The sequence below is a fragment of the Octodon degus genome, unplaced genomic scaffold (assembly GCF_000260255.1).
Source record: "Octodon degus isolate 3935 unplaced genomic scaffold, OctDeg1.0 scaffold00156, whole genome shotgun sequence".
In the NCBI taxonomy this organism is placed as follows: Eukaryota; Metazoa; Chordata; class Mammalia; order Rodentia; family Octodontidae; genus Octodon; species Octodon degus.
In genome coordinates, this window is record NW_004524732.1 from 6296147 (window position 1) to 6312209 (window position 16063).

Genomic DNA, 16063 nt, shown 5'->3' on the forward strand with positions numbered 1-16063 from the left:
TCACTGAGAAGGGGGTGTCAGTAGAGAATGGGTATAGGAGACCTATGGATGTGTTTGAGGCCTGCTCCAGCACTGCCCAGCCCAGTCCTAACCCAGCTGAATTTTCTTTCCAGAGCTCCTAAAGGGCATCGACCTAGGCAGTCTGGTGGATAACGACGTGGACCTGAAGATCGATGACTTTAATCAAAATGTCCTTCTGATGTCCCCCCCAGCCTCTGACTCAGGATCTCAGGCTGGCTTCTCCCCGTACTCCATTGACTCTGAGCCTGGAAGTCCTCTTTTGGATGATGCAAAGGTACAGGTGTTTGTAATCTCCTGACCCTTGGAATCTTCCTCTTCATCCCTAAGAAAATAATGGGGGGCTGGTGAGATGGCTCAGTGATCTAAAGCACCTACTTAGAACAAGCTAAGCTAAGCAAAGCACAAGGACCGCGGTTCAATCCCCCAGCACCACATGCCAGCCAGCCCCGCCCCCTGGTGGGCTGAGCTGGCCACACACACACACACACACTAAATAAATAAATAAATAAATAAACAACAACAACAAAAAAAGATTGATTTATAAAAAAAAAGAAAAAGAAAAAGAAAATAATGGGGAGGCCCCAGAGTGGTGGCCAGGTTGGGTGTTAAGGCCTAGTCTGGAGAGGAATGGGGATTATTTGAAATTAGCTAGGTCCTGCAGAGTAAGAAAGAAAACATCTGGAGGGGGAGACTATAGCCCTCAGGTTTAACTGTTCCTTGCTAAAAGAACCCATCAGAGAAGAACCAGTGCCAGACCTGGAATGGGGACAGGGAGTTGCTGTCAGGCTGGAGGCTCTGGGAGTTGCTGGAGGCGCCTCATTACCTCTCCCTGCCTGTAATGGGCCTGGCAAGACCACTTTGAGCCTATCAGTTGGTTTAAGGCAAGACTGCTTCTGGGTCTGCTTTCTGGAAATGACTCCAGTTTGCAATCTAACAAGATAGCATTCCAACCAAGGGCTTTTAATTGTCAAAAAAAGCCCCTGGCATTAAAGTTTAATGGAATTAGTTAAAAGAGGCTCTGAGCCTAACGATCTTCCTGGGAACCTACAGAGACCGCTGGATCCTGTACTGTGTACTGACACTGACAGTTGATGACTCCAAAGGCAAAGTTTGATTTAGTGTTTTTGGCTACACTGTTTATTATATTACAGACTTAGTTTTACTAAAGAAATTCTAATATTTAAATGTTTTATAGATGTGATTCTTTTTGGTAACAATAGGCCATGTGACATATAAATTGAATTGGCTAGGCTTCTGAGTCACCAGAGTAAATTTTCAAGTGGTTTTAATATGCTAGAAAGGAGTGTAATGTTGTGTACACATGAAAACCCAGGAGAAATCTGACTCCAGCCCTCTTCCCTGCCCCCTGTGGCTTTCCTAGGCTGTTAGGGCCTTGCCTCTATTTTTTCCTCTTTAAAATGAGGGAAAAAAAGCACTGTTCTGCTTTTAAAGCAGGTGATTTCTTCAACTAGATCCGTGCTAAGCATGGTCTTTCATATTTGTTGAGTTAAAACTTAAATGTAACAAAATACACTATTTTAAATGTGCAATGCCAGGAGCTTTAACACACATACATCCTTGTACAACTATCACTATGATCGAAACAGTATTTCTGTCCCCCCAAAAAGCTCTCTTCCCATACCTCAGTAAATTGTTCATTCTCCCTCCAGCATCAGGCCCCTATTGATTCATCCACTTCCTGTCACCAGATTTCTTTTGCTTTTTCTGAAATTCTACTGAAACAGAACCATGCAGTGTGTTCTCTTTTGTGGTAGAGGTCTATTTTAAAAGAAAATTCCTCTGCCTTTGTTCTTTGGAACATGTACTTTTCTCAGAAGGCAAGGGGAGAATGGTCCAGTGTTTGAGCAACAGTTTGTGGATTGTGGACTCTTAAATCCCCCGAGCTTTGTTCCTTGTCTAGCTTATTTGTCTTGAATTTTAAGCCTCACAGTCTGTTTCCTGATTCATATGTAAAAGTAAAATACTATAAAAACCCACGCAGCATTCATTCCAACCCTGGGGCCCTATTTTGAAGGTCAAAGATGAACCGGACTCTCCTCCTGTAGCCCTGGGCATGGTGGACCGCTCTCGGATTCTGCTGTGTGTTCTCACCTTCCTGGGCCTCTCCTTTAACCCCCTGACTACTCTGCTGCAGTGGGGAGGGGCCCAAGACTCAGACCAGCATCCATACTCAGGCTCTAGCCGCAGTGTGCTGTCACTCGAATCAGGTAGGTGGGGACTCCTTGTGCCACTCAGGTGTTGGTAAACTGCTGTGTTGGGAAAAGGGCCCGGTGTACAAACCACGTGGTGAAGGTACCAGGTCCAAAGGAGTAATAATCCCTCACCCCAACTCCCTGATTGTTTATGACAGAGACTGGTATAAGTTACATTTTAGAAATAATAGGTAAAACGCAAGTTCAGTTGGAAAGAACAAAACAAAGCAGGAACCTACACTGCAATAATTACCCTTTTGGGGGAGTGGAGGATTCTGGGGTGGTACCTGACTGAGGGCAGATGTGGTGCCTTCACCTAACTCGTGAGACCAGTGTCCTAACCCTCTTTGGCTGGGAATTTTATGGCTCTTGTCTCTCTGGTGCCGAGCACTGGAAAAGAGGCAGAAGGCTCCTTGATGTCAGGCTCAGCCAAATGCTGTCCCTTTTTTAGGTCCTGGGGGCTGGTTTGACTGGATGATGCCAACACTGCTCCTGTGGTTGCTAAATGGTGTGATTGTCCTGAGTGTCTTTGTGAAGCTGCTGGTCCACGGGGAGCCAGTGATCCGGCCACACTCACGCCCCTCAGTCACCTTCTGGCGGCACCGGAAGCAGGCAGACGTGGACCTTGCCAGGGTGAGTTCTGTCATCCACCTTTTCTCTCTTTGCCCAGGTGTGAGTCCCCACTGTGGCTGAAGGCCTGTGGCAACTGAGGAGAAGGGATCTGTGCCTGACTAGTGGCAGGAGCAGGAGAGAGGGCCCCCATATACAGATAGGCTGCGTGCATGAGGTGACCTGCGTCGGTGTGTGACAGGAAGAATGGAGTGCTGAGGGAGTCAGGCAGAGAGCATTGGCTGAGAGCCCTGGTGTGTGAGTGGAGGTGTCTGGGACAGAGAAGACAGGCTGCTTGGGGATGGCAAGTTTAATGGGTGTCTCTAGAGTGTGGTGTATGTCAGAAGGAAATGGGACAAGGCCAACAGTGCGGATAATCCCAAATTTGAGAGGACTTTGACTTGTAACTGATTTAGGGCTTTGCTTCCAGTTCTTTGGAGAACCAGGGAAGATTTTTGAACAAGAAAATTACCTGAAAGTTTTCGTTTGAACCCAGGAAGGGTCTTATACGTGAAGGGTTCTGTGGTAAACAGCAATAAGGAAGAATTAAGCATACACAGCTCAGGAAGCATGTGGACTAGAACATTCATTAGCAGTAGATTGTGAGCCTGCTCTGCCTCCCTCTGCAGATTGCAGTGTTTTCACTCGAAGTCTGATTGGCCAGCTTAGATCAGTCATGCAGGGCCAAGTTGTGAGTCCAAAGTACAGATATGATTGGGGGTCCTCTCCACAAGATGGGTGTCCTAGAAGCAGGTTTGTGTGTGTCTGCATGTCTGTGTCTGAGAGAGAAACTTGTTCTGCTGGTTGTGTAAAGGATAGGGTGGGTTAGAGGAAGGCGACATAAAATGCACAGAAACAAAGGAGTTTCTTGAGATAAGCCAGGTAAGAGAAGAAGGCAACAACTTGGAGTTGAAAGAAAAAGGCAGACTGAAGAAATAGTTGAGATATAAAATGGAAAGTGATGGTGACTGTGGCTCAGAGATGAGGGGGCAGGAAAGTTGCCTCCTGTGCTTCTCTTGGCAAAGAGAGGAGAGAAGGAAAAAGGCTGGCACTGCCAGTGTAGCCCCAGACATGCTCCATGAGACCCTCACACATTGGCCAAGGGTCATTCATCCAGCTCCTAGGTTCAAGTGGTCCATCTCTGACTGAATTTGCCTAAAACCGTGACTCTCGAACTTTAGCAGGCACCAGAATCAGCCAGCCCCAGAGGTTTACTCCGTAGGCCTGGGGTGGGGTCCAAGTATTTTCATTTCTAACATGCTTCTGAGGCCAGGTGCTACTGGCCTCTGGACCACACCTCAGAACATAAAAGCCTAAAGGAGCATGCAGTTCATAGACATCCACATTACCATCTTATATTTAAAAGTTGATATGAATAACTCTGACCAGCATAAGCTCAAGGACAGAGCATAGTACAATCTAGTTTAGTTTAGTAAGAGGGCTGGGGAAAACTTCAAATGTTCACAGTGATTCTACGGGAGAATATTACGTACTGGACTCTTTGTCCTCATAGGTTTCTGGTGTTTCCCAGATTTTCCTTAATGGGCATGTAATGTTCTGATAATGATTGGAAGAGTAGAAATTTGTTAAAGACTACAGCAAGGCCAATAACCCTTACTGCTTTACAGGGGGATTTTGCAGCTGCGGCGGCCAACCTACAAACCTGCCTGTCGGTTTTGGGTCGAGCACTGCCCACTTCCCGCCTGGACCTGGCCTGCAGCCTTTCCTGGAATGTGATCCGCTATAGCCTGCAGAAGCTGCGCCTGGTGCGCTGGTTGCTCAAGAAAGTCTTCCAGCGCTGGCGAGCCACCCCAGCCACTGCAGCTGGCTTTGAGGACGAGGCTAAGAGCAGTGCGCGGTATGCAGCCCTGGCCTATCACAGGCTGCACCAGCTGCACATCACAGGTGAGAAAGTGACCTCTGTGTCCCAGCTTGCAGTAGGGTGCCTGATGCTCTCTCCTTCCTAGCTTGGCTTACCAGGTCTCCACTCTGGCTGAAGCCCCTTTTACACTACTTCTTTAGCCTACCCTTCAGCCTGTGTTCATAGCTTCAGTTTATCATTTCTAAGATGTATGTTTTTGTCAAAGTGACGACTGGACTTTCTCACTGTCATATAAATAATATGTGTCATATATTAGTCAGCAGTGATATTTAGATTAATGTTGATACTTGAAAACTTCACTTATCTTACTTTATTTTTTATTTTATTTTATTTTATTGCGGAACCAGGGATTGAACTCAGGCCCTGGTGTTTGCCAGGCAAGCACTTATTTTACTGAGCCATCTCCCCAGCCCCTCATCTTACTTTAAAAGAAACAGAATCATTTGTCTGATTCAGGAAGCTTCTGCTCTGGTGGAGAGATGGACAAGCCAGTAAATGGATGACAGTTTAGTGTGGTGCGGTGAGGTCAACAGACAGTATGTTTTCACTGGGCTGTTCAGAGGCCAACACGTTTTAAAGCCTTGGCCTCTAGAAAGATGCATAGAAGACAGCAGCTCTGAAGCGCCGAGGGATTGCCCAAAAGAGGAGCCCCCTCTTGGGTAGCCCTTCAGAAGATGCTCGAGTAGTCCTTGGACGGAGCCACGCCAGGAGAAGATGTTGGGGCTGAGACACGGGGAGAAAGATGCGGCTGCTGGGCTGGGAACCATGCGCTCTATGATGACCCAATGAAGCTCATTAGGGAAATAATGACCTGGTCAGATTAGCACTTGTCAAGGTCAGCAGTAGCAGAGATTGGATGCAGCCTCAAGGTGAGAGATGCTGAAAGGGGCACATGGAGAGAAAATTAGCAGGTGAAATTGGCTGGACTTGGAGACTCATGGGAGGTGATGGATAAGACAGGGAACCAGCTAAGATGCTTCCTTAGCTTGTATTGTGCTGTTTTTTGAGACAGAGATGATTCAGGATGGACCTGAACTGACTGTGTAGCCTAGGCTAGCCTTGAACTTGCGGTAGTCCTGCTGTCTGAGCCACCCGAGAGCTAGAATTACAGGAGTGAGCGTTCATGCCTGGCCCTCCTTGGTTTAGGAGAATAGTGGTACCACCCAGAGAGATGAAGGAAACCCAAGGAAGAGCAGTTTTCCTGGGGAAAGGTGTTGCTCCTGTTTTGGATGCTTGCCCGGGCAACATAGATGGGAGGTATTCTGTAGGCAGCTAGGCCAGAAAACAGGTTTTGGGCCTACAGGGAAGACTAAAAACCTCAGGAGCTCATGAAAACAGATCCCTAGAAAGTACCCCATGTAAGGACAGGCAGAGCGCTGGGGTTCAGGGTGGATACTACCTGTCCTTTACACTGGTGAGAGAGGGGCCAGAGGGGAGTTGAGCAGCACTGTGTTAGGGGAGCAAGGCAGGGCAGTAGCCGGTAGCCAGGACGTACTGGGACATGTTTTCAGGAAAGTGTTCGAAATCCCTTGTTGCTTCAGAACTTTCCATCCAGAAGTTGAGTGGATTCAAGCACCCCAGACGGAAGAGTGACCCAGAGAAGAGACAGTGGGCCAACTGTGGTTTTAACGGAAGAGTTTCCGTAGGTCCCTCACTACAATTCTGTACCTCTGGGTGGCCTTGGAACAGACAAGCCCGACACAGGTCTGGAATCAGGAGACTGTGTCCTCCTAGCTGACAAGTTCTGTAGAGAATTCCAGTGGGGAAGCTTCGTGTCACTCGTCCCTTTCACATCAGCTGTGCGTTCTCTGGGCCACGGCTCATTAGCAGATCCGAGGGCACAGAGGTGACTGCAGCATGCGCTCTGCACTGCACTCGGCCTCCCATCCTCTGGCCCGTGCAGAGTAACTGGGGCCCAGCTGAAGGAGCACACAACCGAGTGAGGTTGGGACACCTGACATTGCCACCTCCTGCCCCTGGAGTGAGGCCCAAAGCTAATGACTTTATGAAAGCCTTGGGACAGCTACATCCAGCTTATTGTGGGGAAGCTTTTTTTCAAAATCAAATTCAAATTTGCTTTCGTTTTTGCTTTGTTCTTTTAATTTCTTCTCATTACCTCCGTTAACATATTAACTCAGTACTGTGTCAGGGAATGTGGCCTTGCTGTTGACTGACTGCATTGTAGGAAATGTTGCACTGTACATCTCTGAGTCCTATACAACAATTATGACAGCCAAGTGCTGTGTCTCCACCCACTCTGGGAAGAAGCACACAGCTGGCAGGTGGGCAGAGCCTGATGTTAGATGGAGGCCTGTTTGAGGATGAACCTCACTTCCTTGCTCCCCTGGTACCCCCCCCCCCCCCACACACACACACTCTGAAAGCACTAGAGAAGACAGAAACGCTTGCTTTGAGGGATCTGTCCACATCAATGTCTATTTCTTCCTGCCCTAGGAAAGCTCCCTGCAGGGTCCCCGTGCTCAGATATGCATATGGCTCTGTGTGCCGTGAACCTGGCGGAGTGTGCTGAGGAGAAGATCCCGCCAAGCACGCTGGTGGAGATCCATCTGACAGCCGCCATGGGGCTCAAGACCCGGTGTGGAGGCAGGCTGGGCTTTTTGGCCGTGAGTACCCTTTGGTGTCATTCTTTCCACAGGCCTGCGCTGCATGCCCACCCCAGCCAGGAGCTAAGATGGTGGAGGTCCCTGGCCTGGGCATTCCTCCCCACTCCAGTCCCTCAAGCAGTGAATGAAATCAACCATGATCCCTACCCCCCTGGCCCTGACGGACATAAACTTTGCAAGCAGGACCTCCTGACAGTCTGTAGTAAGACTGGTTCAAAGATACTGCCTGATTCTACTTGGGAGTTACTATCTGACTTTTCAATCGGAATCTTCTGTTTCTACTGTTAGGCACCTTGTGTTGATCATAGCTCTGTGGGTCTAGATATGAAAATCAGTGTCCATCTGCGAGGAGCTCAGGTCAGACCTGGGGCAGGAAACTGAAGTTATCAAGTGCCTCCAGTATACCTGGTGAGGTGCCAGCCTTGGGCATTCATAGCTGGCTAATTCCTAGCTTGTTATCAGCAGATTCACAGCATCTGCTGACCCCAGGCCTTCCCCTGCTCTGGCAGATACGGGCGTGTTTTACTCAGAGCCCTGCTTCGGGGAGATACTTCAGGTATCTTCCAAGTGCAATGATTGCATCTCGTTTGTTTCTGTATGTAGGTAGTAGAGGTGCTCAGCTGAGAATGAATAGGAGTGTGCCCTGTGCTGATACTGATGTGTAGGTTTCCTAAAGTTCGTCTCATAGTCTAGGTGACAAAGAGCACAAGGAGATGCACAGAAGGAAGTCACCCTTGTAACAACCACCCAGCCCAAAAAGGAGAATGTTTTCAGCAGCCCCAGAAGCTGGCTTCAGTCCCCTCCTCCCTACTCCCCGTGTAGCTAAGATTACAGGCATGTACTGCCACATCCAGCCAGTTTCTATGATTCTTAAGCTGGATGTGGTTCCACACACCTGTAATCTCAACACCCAGGAGGCTGAGGCAGGAGGACCATTGCAAGTATGAAGCCAGCGTGGGCTATATATAGTGAGCTCGAGACCAGGCTAAACTGAATAGTAAGACCTTGCCTTAAAAAGGCTAAAAAAAAAAAGTTTCCACCACTGTTTTACAGGTAATAATATGACCATAGAAAAGTACACGTGTAATGTGTAGGTTATTGATTCGTCAAAACAGTCTAACTAGCAGACAGATCCAGAAACAGACCAAGCCAGGTGGTGTGGTGGTGCACACTTTTGAGACTGAAGCGGGAAGATGGCAAGTTCAAGGGCTTCATCAGGCAATTTAGTGAGACCCTATATCAAAATAAACTATGAGGGGCTGGAGATATATGTAGCTTTGTACTCTTGGGTTTCAATCCCAATTCCTGAGGAAAAAAGAAACAGAATTAAGATCTCAGAAGCCTTCTAGGGGCCTCCTTGCAGCCATTATTATTATTATTATTATTATTTTTTTTTTTTTTTTTTTTTTTTTTTTGAGCAGAATACATTTATTGAGGGAAAGAAAGCTCCTGTCCGAGAGAGGGACAGGAGAGGGGCCCCGAGCGGGTAGTTCCCCCCTTACAGCCATTAAATTGCCCTCCCTGAGTCCGCCAGCCACAGTAACCAGCGTCCTGGTCTCTCATGTTTGGTCACTAATTAAACTTTGTCAGGGGAGTTGAACAGCATTACTGTTCGGTGCTGCTTCTTTGGTTCCGTGTCATGTATTAGGCTGGCTTGTATCACCAAATGCAATTACATCACATGCCAAAGGAAAATGCTTTCCCAGCCTGGTGTCTGTCCTTAAGAGTGACTTACTCTCCTCTGATCCTGTTGTATTTATATTTTACCAATTCATAGTCATTCTCCCTGTGCCTACCCCTGTCCCTCTCAAAGTGGAGATTAGACTGGGTTGCCTTGAGATGATCTCTATGGGATGATGTATTGTTGTGAGATGATCTCTCTGTGTTTCCTGTAGTTGACTTGAACTGTGGTCCTCCTGCCTCAGCCTTCACAGTGCTGAGATTATATTAGGCCTGGTTTGGACTGTTTGTTTGAGACTGGGTCTTGCTATGTAGTTCAGGATGCCCTTGGGCTCTCTCCATAGTCCACGCTGTCCTCTGACTCATGGCAGGCCTCTTTGCCTGGGTCCTGGAGTGCACCATTATAAATGTGTGCTGTCACGCCCAGGTAATGAGAGCGCTTAGTCCACTGAGCCATCTCGAGGGCCCTCACTGGGATTTTTTATTAAATGGAGATAAGGCTTCAGAATTGATCTCCTGCTCCATGTGGCCATTTTCCTGACCAGCGCCTGCTAATTTTGAAACTGTATCTCCCCCTGTGTGCGGAGTAAACTTTTGATACACACAAGTTCCTGATTTTATTTTATTTATTTTAATAATTTTATTTTAATAACTTTGGCTGGGGAAATGGCTCAGTAGAGAATAAGCGCTTCCCTAGCAAGTACAAGGGCCTGAGTTCTATCCCTGATTCCACAAAAAAAAAAAAAAAAAAAAAAAGATAATTTTATTGAGAAAGAAGTAACAATTAGATAGTTTCAAAACAGGTTAGTAGTACAGTTACAATAACTAATACAAAAAACAAAACAAAAAAAAAATAACTAATACATTGCTTATTGTTGTCTTTGTAGTAGTTATTCATAGTACAAGATGCAGAAATGATATCTTGTCTAAAAGTTCCTGATTTTTTCTTTCTTTCTTTTTTTGGTGGTACCAGGGATTGATCTCTGACCTTGTGCTTGCCAGGAAAGCACTTATTCCACTGAGCTATCTCCCCAGCCAAAGTTCCTGATTTTAATGAAATCCAGATTATCGGGTTTTTTATTTATTTATTTTTTGTTTGTTTTTTGTTTTTTGTTTTTTGTTTTTTTTTGGTTTGTTTGTTTGTTTGTTTTTTTGTGGTACTGGGGTTGAACTCAGGACCCTGTGCTTGCCAGGCAGGTGGCTACTGAGCTATCTCCCCAGTCGAAGATTGTCTTCTTTTGTAAGTAGACATTTTGGGTCCACTTTAACAAATGTTTGCCCTGCCTGCAAGCTATGAAGACAATTCTCCCATGTTGTCTGCTACAAGCAGTCTTTCTTGCACTTCGCGTACAGATGCACCACCCATTGGGATGTTTTGTTTTATGTATGTATGTATGTATGTATGTATGTGTGTATGTATTTGGTACAGGGTCTCCGTTCACAGATCTGACTCGTAGTGAGCCTACTGTCTTCAGCCTCGCCAGCACTGGGGTTACAGGGGTGCACCGCTACACCTGGTCTCATTGGCTGGCTCAGTGTGCCCCGGGGCGGGGCCTGAGCTGCTGTGGTGCAGGGGGATGCAATCCCAGTGCCAGAGCTTGCTTAAGTAGGTGATCGGTCCACTGAGCTATCTCGTGGGCCCTCACTGGGATTTTTTATTAGATGGAGATAGGGGTTCAGAATTGATCTCCTGCTCCATGTGATCATGTTCCTGACTGGTGCTTGCTAATTTTGAAACTTTCCTTCCCCCAGTGCACAGAGTGAGCCTCTTTTGTGAATTTGGTGTCTGTGTGGCAGGTCTCCTGGCCCCCAGTCTGTCCACTGCACACAGCTGCTGCTCTGCCATCTGCCTTGGTGGACCCTCCCATTCTACGGCTGTTTGCTCTTCACCTTGCCATGTTTTTTGAGGAGCATTTTGTCATCCTAAAATTCCCTCTGGGATTTCAGTTGTGCTTATTGCTAAGACGCAACTGGATTTAAAAGGACTCAGACCATTTGAAGCAAGCACTTGTGTGGCAGCTGAGGATGAGGAAACAGTCCCGTGCAGTGGCACAGGCCTATGGTCCCAGCTACTCAAGAGGCTGAAGTCTGACCGGCGAGATACCTCAGGGGACTAAGTGCCTGCTTTGGCAAGCGCAGGGACCAGGGTTTGATTCCCTGTCTCACATACCGTGCAGTGCCGGCCCCCAGGCGTGCTGAGCCTGCAAATGCATGGTGGCGCATGCCTGTAATCCCAGCGCTGGGGAGGCCGAAAACAGGAGGAGGATCACTGCAAGTCTGAACTGTGTTGTGAGACCCTATACCAAATACATAAATGAAAAAAAAAGACTAAGGCCGTATAGTAAGACCCTGTCATAAAAAAAATTACCCCTGCCCATGAACCCCCACAAAAAATAAATTCTGTAGGCCTGACAGAGCAGAGATTAATTTAATTTTATATCTTCATGTATATTTCCTCAGAAATTTTTCTGCATACACTAACATACATACATTGTCATTTGCTTCATGTGATTGTACCATAAACCTTGTTTTTGTTTTGCTTTGCTTTGTTTTTTGGTCTTTTGAGCCAGGGTCTTACAATACATGTAGTTCAGGCTAGTCTTAAACTTACTATGTAGCCTAGGGTGGCCTCAAACTCACAGGAACGCTCCTGCCTCAGTTTCCCAAGTGCTGGGACTACAGGTGTGTGACCCTGTGCCCGGAACAAACCCTGTTTTGCCATTCACTTTTTTCATCCTACTAGTAAATCTTAGGTGTCTTTCTTTATAGTCCTGCTTATTCAGCTGAGGGACATTGGAGGCATTTATGGCTTTTGCTATTTCAAACTGCTGCATGAACGTCTCTGTACATTGTCTTCACACACCTCTGTGAGAACTTCCTTAGGGTCAATCTGGAGAAGGTGATAACAGGGTCAAAGGATGTAAGGATTCACAACTGTAGTGGTACGACCTAATTTTTGTAGGCAGTGAAATGGAGAAGAAAAGCTGCAGTCTTCCAGGTGACTGCCCCTTTCTGTGCACTTTCTCAGGACGCACAGATGCTGCTTCTCGGTACAGCCTGAGAACTGTAGCATTAGCCAGTGGGGGACGCAAGCTGGAACTGGGACTGGCCCATGCTCCTGGGCGGCCCGTGGCTTCTGCCATGGCCTCTCGCATGAGGTAGTTCACAGGCGGGTTACAGAGGCGGTCTGGCCCTAGCCTGAGAGAACAATGCTGTTTATAAATTTAGAAAAATTAAAAAAGAAAAATTATCATAGGACTATAATGCCAAGAAAATTAAAAGAGCAACTGAAGTTATTTTCTCAATTTCCCTTACAAAAGCCAGAGTATGGTGCTGCCTATCCCAGATTTATATTTCTTATTAGTTCAAACCACTTACCTCAAGCTCCCCTCACTCCCTGAGATCAGTTATATAACTGAAATGTTTAAGAATTTAGCATAAAAGCATATTTTAATTTAACAATTTCCTAAATGGCATCTATGGGTTCCTCTTCATAGCCAAGCTTTGTTTCTAACTCTGTCTGATATTTGGATCCTTCGGCTGGTCCTCAGTTCCCCCTGGAGCTCGCTTGCTGATCAGGCTAGGGAGCACTGGGGTCATTGTTACAAGGCCTCTGGGAAACGAGAAGCCCTGAGTTCGCACCCCAACTCCTCATACTCCCTCTTTACCCACCCCTGCCTCTTCCTTAGCATTGCAGGTCACGGTTCAGGTCAAGCTAGTGTCACTGGCCCTGTGATGAGAAATTTAAGTGAAATACTCCCATTGTCCCCTGGCTGCCATTCCTCTGTGTGTGTGTGTGTGTGTGTGTGTGTGTGTGTGTGTGTGTGTAGAGCATTTGGCCAGATCACTTTGCTCAGATTCAGGAAGCTGTTGCCACGTCCCCTGGCGAGAGGCTGTCTCCTGTCTGTGTCCTTTCCTGGTGCACCGTGGCCGTGCTATTTCTGACCCTGGCATTCCAGTCTTCTGAAGCGGTTACATTAGCTGGTAGCTGCGTAGAGCCCAATAAAGGTCAGAACCAAGAGGCTGATGCAGCCGTGGGATGGCTGCCCTATTGCAGGCAGCGCTCAGAGTGGAAGGGGGTGTCTGCCTGGGGCCCCACAGCCCCTTCCCCACGCTTCGAGAGCTCTGTCTGAGACCCACTCTCTTCATCCTTCTCCACTCAGCTCCCTCTTCGATTAGCCTGTGTCAAGGAGCTTTACGGGTCAGACATGGATTTTAGAGGAAGGATATCCTCACTCAAAATGACAGAACTTCTGAAAACATGCGACAGACAACATTGTCTCTGCAGTCCTTGCCCCTGGGCCCTGAGATGATGTTATCCTGGTGGTGCAGGAGGGTGTGGAGAGGAGAGCTCTGGTGCTTTGGAAGGCAGCCAAGAGCTCCCAAAGCCTGCTGTGGATGTGTGTCACCCCCGTATAAGGGAGGGGCCCTGGAGGAGCTGTCCCTCTGTTCCAGTGCTGTCTGGTGTGACAGTGACAGCTGGCTCTGTGCTGGGCCCTCTTTTAAATTCTTTCTACTCAAAGGTGAAAAAGATGGAGGATTAGTCAAAGCAAAATACAGTTTTGCCTGAAAATACCTTAAAGGACAAGTAATAAGAGTGGCACGAGAAAAGGCCCAGGATTTGAGGAACTTGGTGCTCATAGCGTGTAGGGGAAGTGTGAGCACTGCTGAGACTCCCTCCTTGGCAGACAGCTCACCTTGCTTGCAGCTTGAGTGCTGACAGGCAAGCAGGAACTGGGTTCTGGAAGGGGCAGGCCCGTGGGGTGGGATGCAGCAGGGCCCGTGTGGGCCTTGGGCCACTCTTCCTTCCCAGGCCCTGGAATTGGAACCTGATTGCCAGGAGTAGCAGGTGCCCCAGAAAAAAAGCCACTTGCCCATGTTTCTGTGTAGGATTCAGGGCAGGGCCTGTTCTCTGTTGATCCCGTTGCCCCAGCCTCTGTCCCCCAGCCAACCTCTATCCTGATGCTTTCTTTTTTTTTTTTTTTTAATTTTATTTATTTGTGTGTGTGTGTGGCCAGCTCAGCCCACCAGGGGGCGGGGCTGGCTGGCATGTGGTGCTGGGGGATTGAACCGCGGTCCATGTGTTTTGCTAAGCTTGTTCCAAGTAGGTGCTTTAGACCACTGAGCCATCTCACCAGCCCCCCTGATGCTTTCTGAGGACCCCACAGTGGCTGCAGCCAGTATTCTGCCACCTTGGTGTCACATGTGGTCCTCATTCTTCCACAGAACTACTTCCTCAGTCGCGCTCAGAGCCTGTGTGGGCCCGAGCACAGTGCTGTCCCAGATTCTCTGCGCTGGCTCTGCCACCCGCTGGGCCAGAAGTTTTTCATGGAACGGAGCTGGTCAGTGAAGTCTGCAGCCAAGGAGAGTCTGTACTGTGCCCAGAGGAACTCAGGTGAGCATGCCTTCCCTGCTGTGGGAACCACCCCTGCTGCAGGCTCCTGTGCCCCAAACTCAGGAACACATGGTGTCGGTCTTACATTTAACCCATTTTTAAAAAAGAAAAACCCATTTTTCTTTTTAAAAAAAACCTTAGGCTTAGGCAGGTGTTAAGTAACCTCAGAAGTTCTAAGTTGGCCAAAGGCTGCCTGCCTGTGGGAGACTTGGGTGTGCAGCTCTGCTGTCTTGAATGCCAGAGCCTATGGGCCTCACGTCATGACGCCACACGTGATCAGTGGTGACTAAGCACCAGCTGTATTCTGGGACTTGGTTCTGACGCTTCAGAGACACAAAGGATGTGTAGGTCTTGCCATTTGCAGGCTTCTGGGCTTCTGTCCTTTGGAAAGCAGACAGACATATATGAAACAGTGAGGGAACAATAGGTGGTGGGCAGTCATCAAGTGCTCAGAGTAGTGACAGGAATAGGACTGCAGGCATTGGAAGGCGATGCAGACTTTCTGTCCCTGGCATTTGATAGTGATTAGAGTTGACTTGGCTGGCCTTGGAGCAGCAGAGGCTGGCGGGGTGTACTCAGACTGGGAGTGCCTGATGTGCTTTCTGCTACACTTGCCCTGGACAGTCCGGGAGCAGAGACGTGTGCTGCAGGTGAGGAAGTGCATCAGGCGTTTACAGGGGTTTTCTAGGCTATTTAAAATAACTTTATGGGGCCAGGGAGTTGGCTCAGTAGAATAAACACTTCTCTGGCAAGTGCAAGGGCCTGAGTTCAATCCCCGGTTCCACACACACACACACAAAAAATAATAATAATAACTTTATGCTTAATATAAGAATTATGGGCTGTATTGAAAAATGAAAGCCAAAAGTGTCCATACCCTGCTCCCACTGACAATTTTGCCTACAGCATAGACCTTCCACAGGCTTGTGTACCTTACAAGACCCCTAGGTCAGTGGTGGTAAACCTATGGTATGCATGTTTTCAGAACAAAAGATGTTAATGTATGAATTGTTTTTTCTAAACCAAAACCTCAGCATTCATGTGTAATTTTAGTGTTGGCAAAGTGAGTGTGAGGTTGCAGTTTGAGCACTCGTCTCGAGAAAGTTCGCCATCTTTTTCCTATGTCCAGGCCTTGTTACCCAGAAAGTGCTCATATATGCCCCCTTCGGGTCAGCTCAAAGGTGCATGTCTGCCACAGACATGGGGAGGATAGGGCTAGTGATGCTGGGATTTAGGAGGGGCCTGGCAGTATCAGCAGCCTTGCAAGTTTTACAGGACAGGCGTCTCTTCCACTCAGTCAGAGCATTGTTGGTCACAGGTTCCATGAGTCAGAGAGGTAGAGGTGTGGGTTTTTCATTGCCAGGAGCATAAGGCTGCTGTTGCTGCCTTTTTCTCTTTGGTTGGCTGTTCTCAGACAACCTCTGGGACTTGAGATAGAAGCTACTTTTGCATTTTCTGGTTCTGATAAGGCACAGCCACAGCCTTGGTGTTCTTGTAGGAATCCCCTCCTGGTTCTCATCTTGGTCCAAGAAATCTATATTTATAATCCCAAAAATATGTTATTGGAATCCCGCCAAGTTAATTCCAGTCTACCACTCCCAGTGCAACTCACAGCGAAAACGAAGACACTAAAACATAT

The 16063-nt window shown here is 47.7% G+C and overlaps 1 protein-coding gene across 1 annotated transcript in view; it reads left to right on the forward strand.

Moving 5' to 3' along the window:
• Srebf2 (sterol regulatory element binding transcription factor 2) overlaps positions 1 to 16063 on the forward strand; it is a 62744-nt gene that overhangs the window by 36402 nt on the left and 10279 nt on the right. Inside the window, exons 7-12 of the mRNA XM_004642580.3 lie at positions 114 to 295; positions 2057 to 2249; positions 2686 to 2867; positions 4472 to 4748; positions 7180 to 7349; positions 14256 to 14424. Coding sequence (XP_004642637.1) covers positions 114 to 295; positions 2057 to 2249; positions 2686 to 2867; positions 4472 to 4748; positions 7180 to 7349; positions 14256 to 14424 — 1173 coding nt within the window. The remainder of the gene's footprint in view (positions 1 to 113; positions 296 to 2056; positions 2250 to 2685; positions 2868 to 4471; positions 4749 to 7179; positions 7350 to 14255; positions 14425 to 16063) is intronic.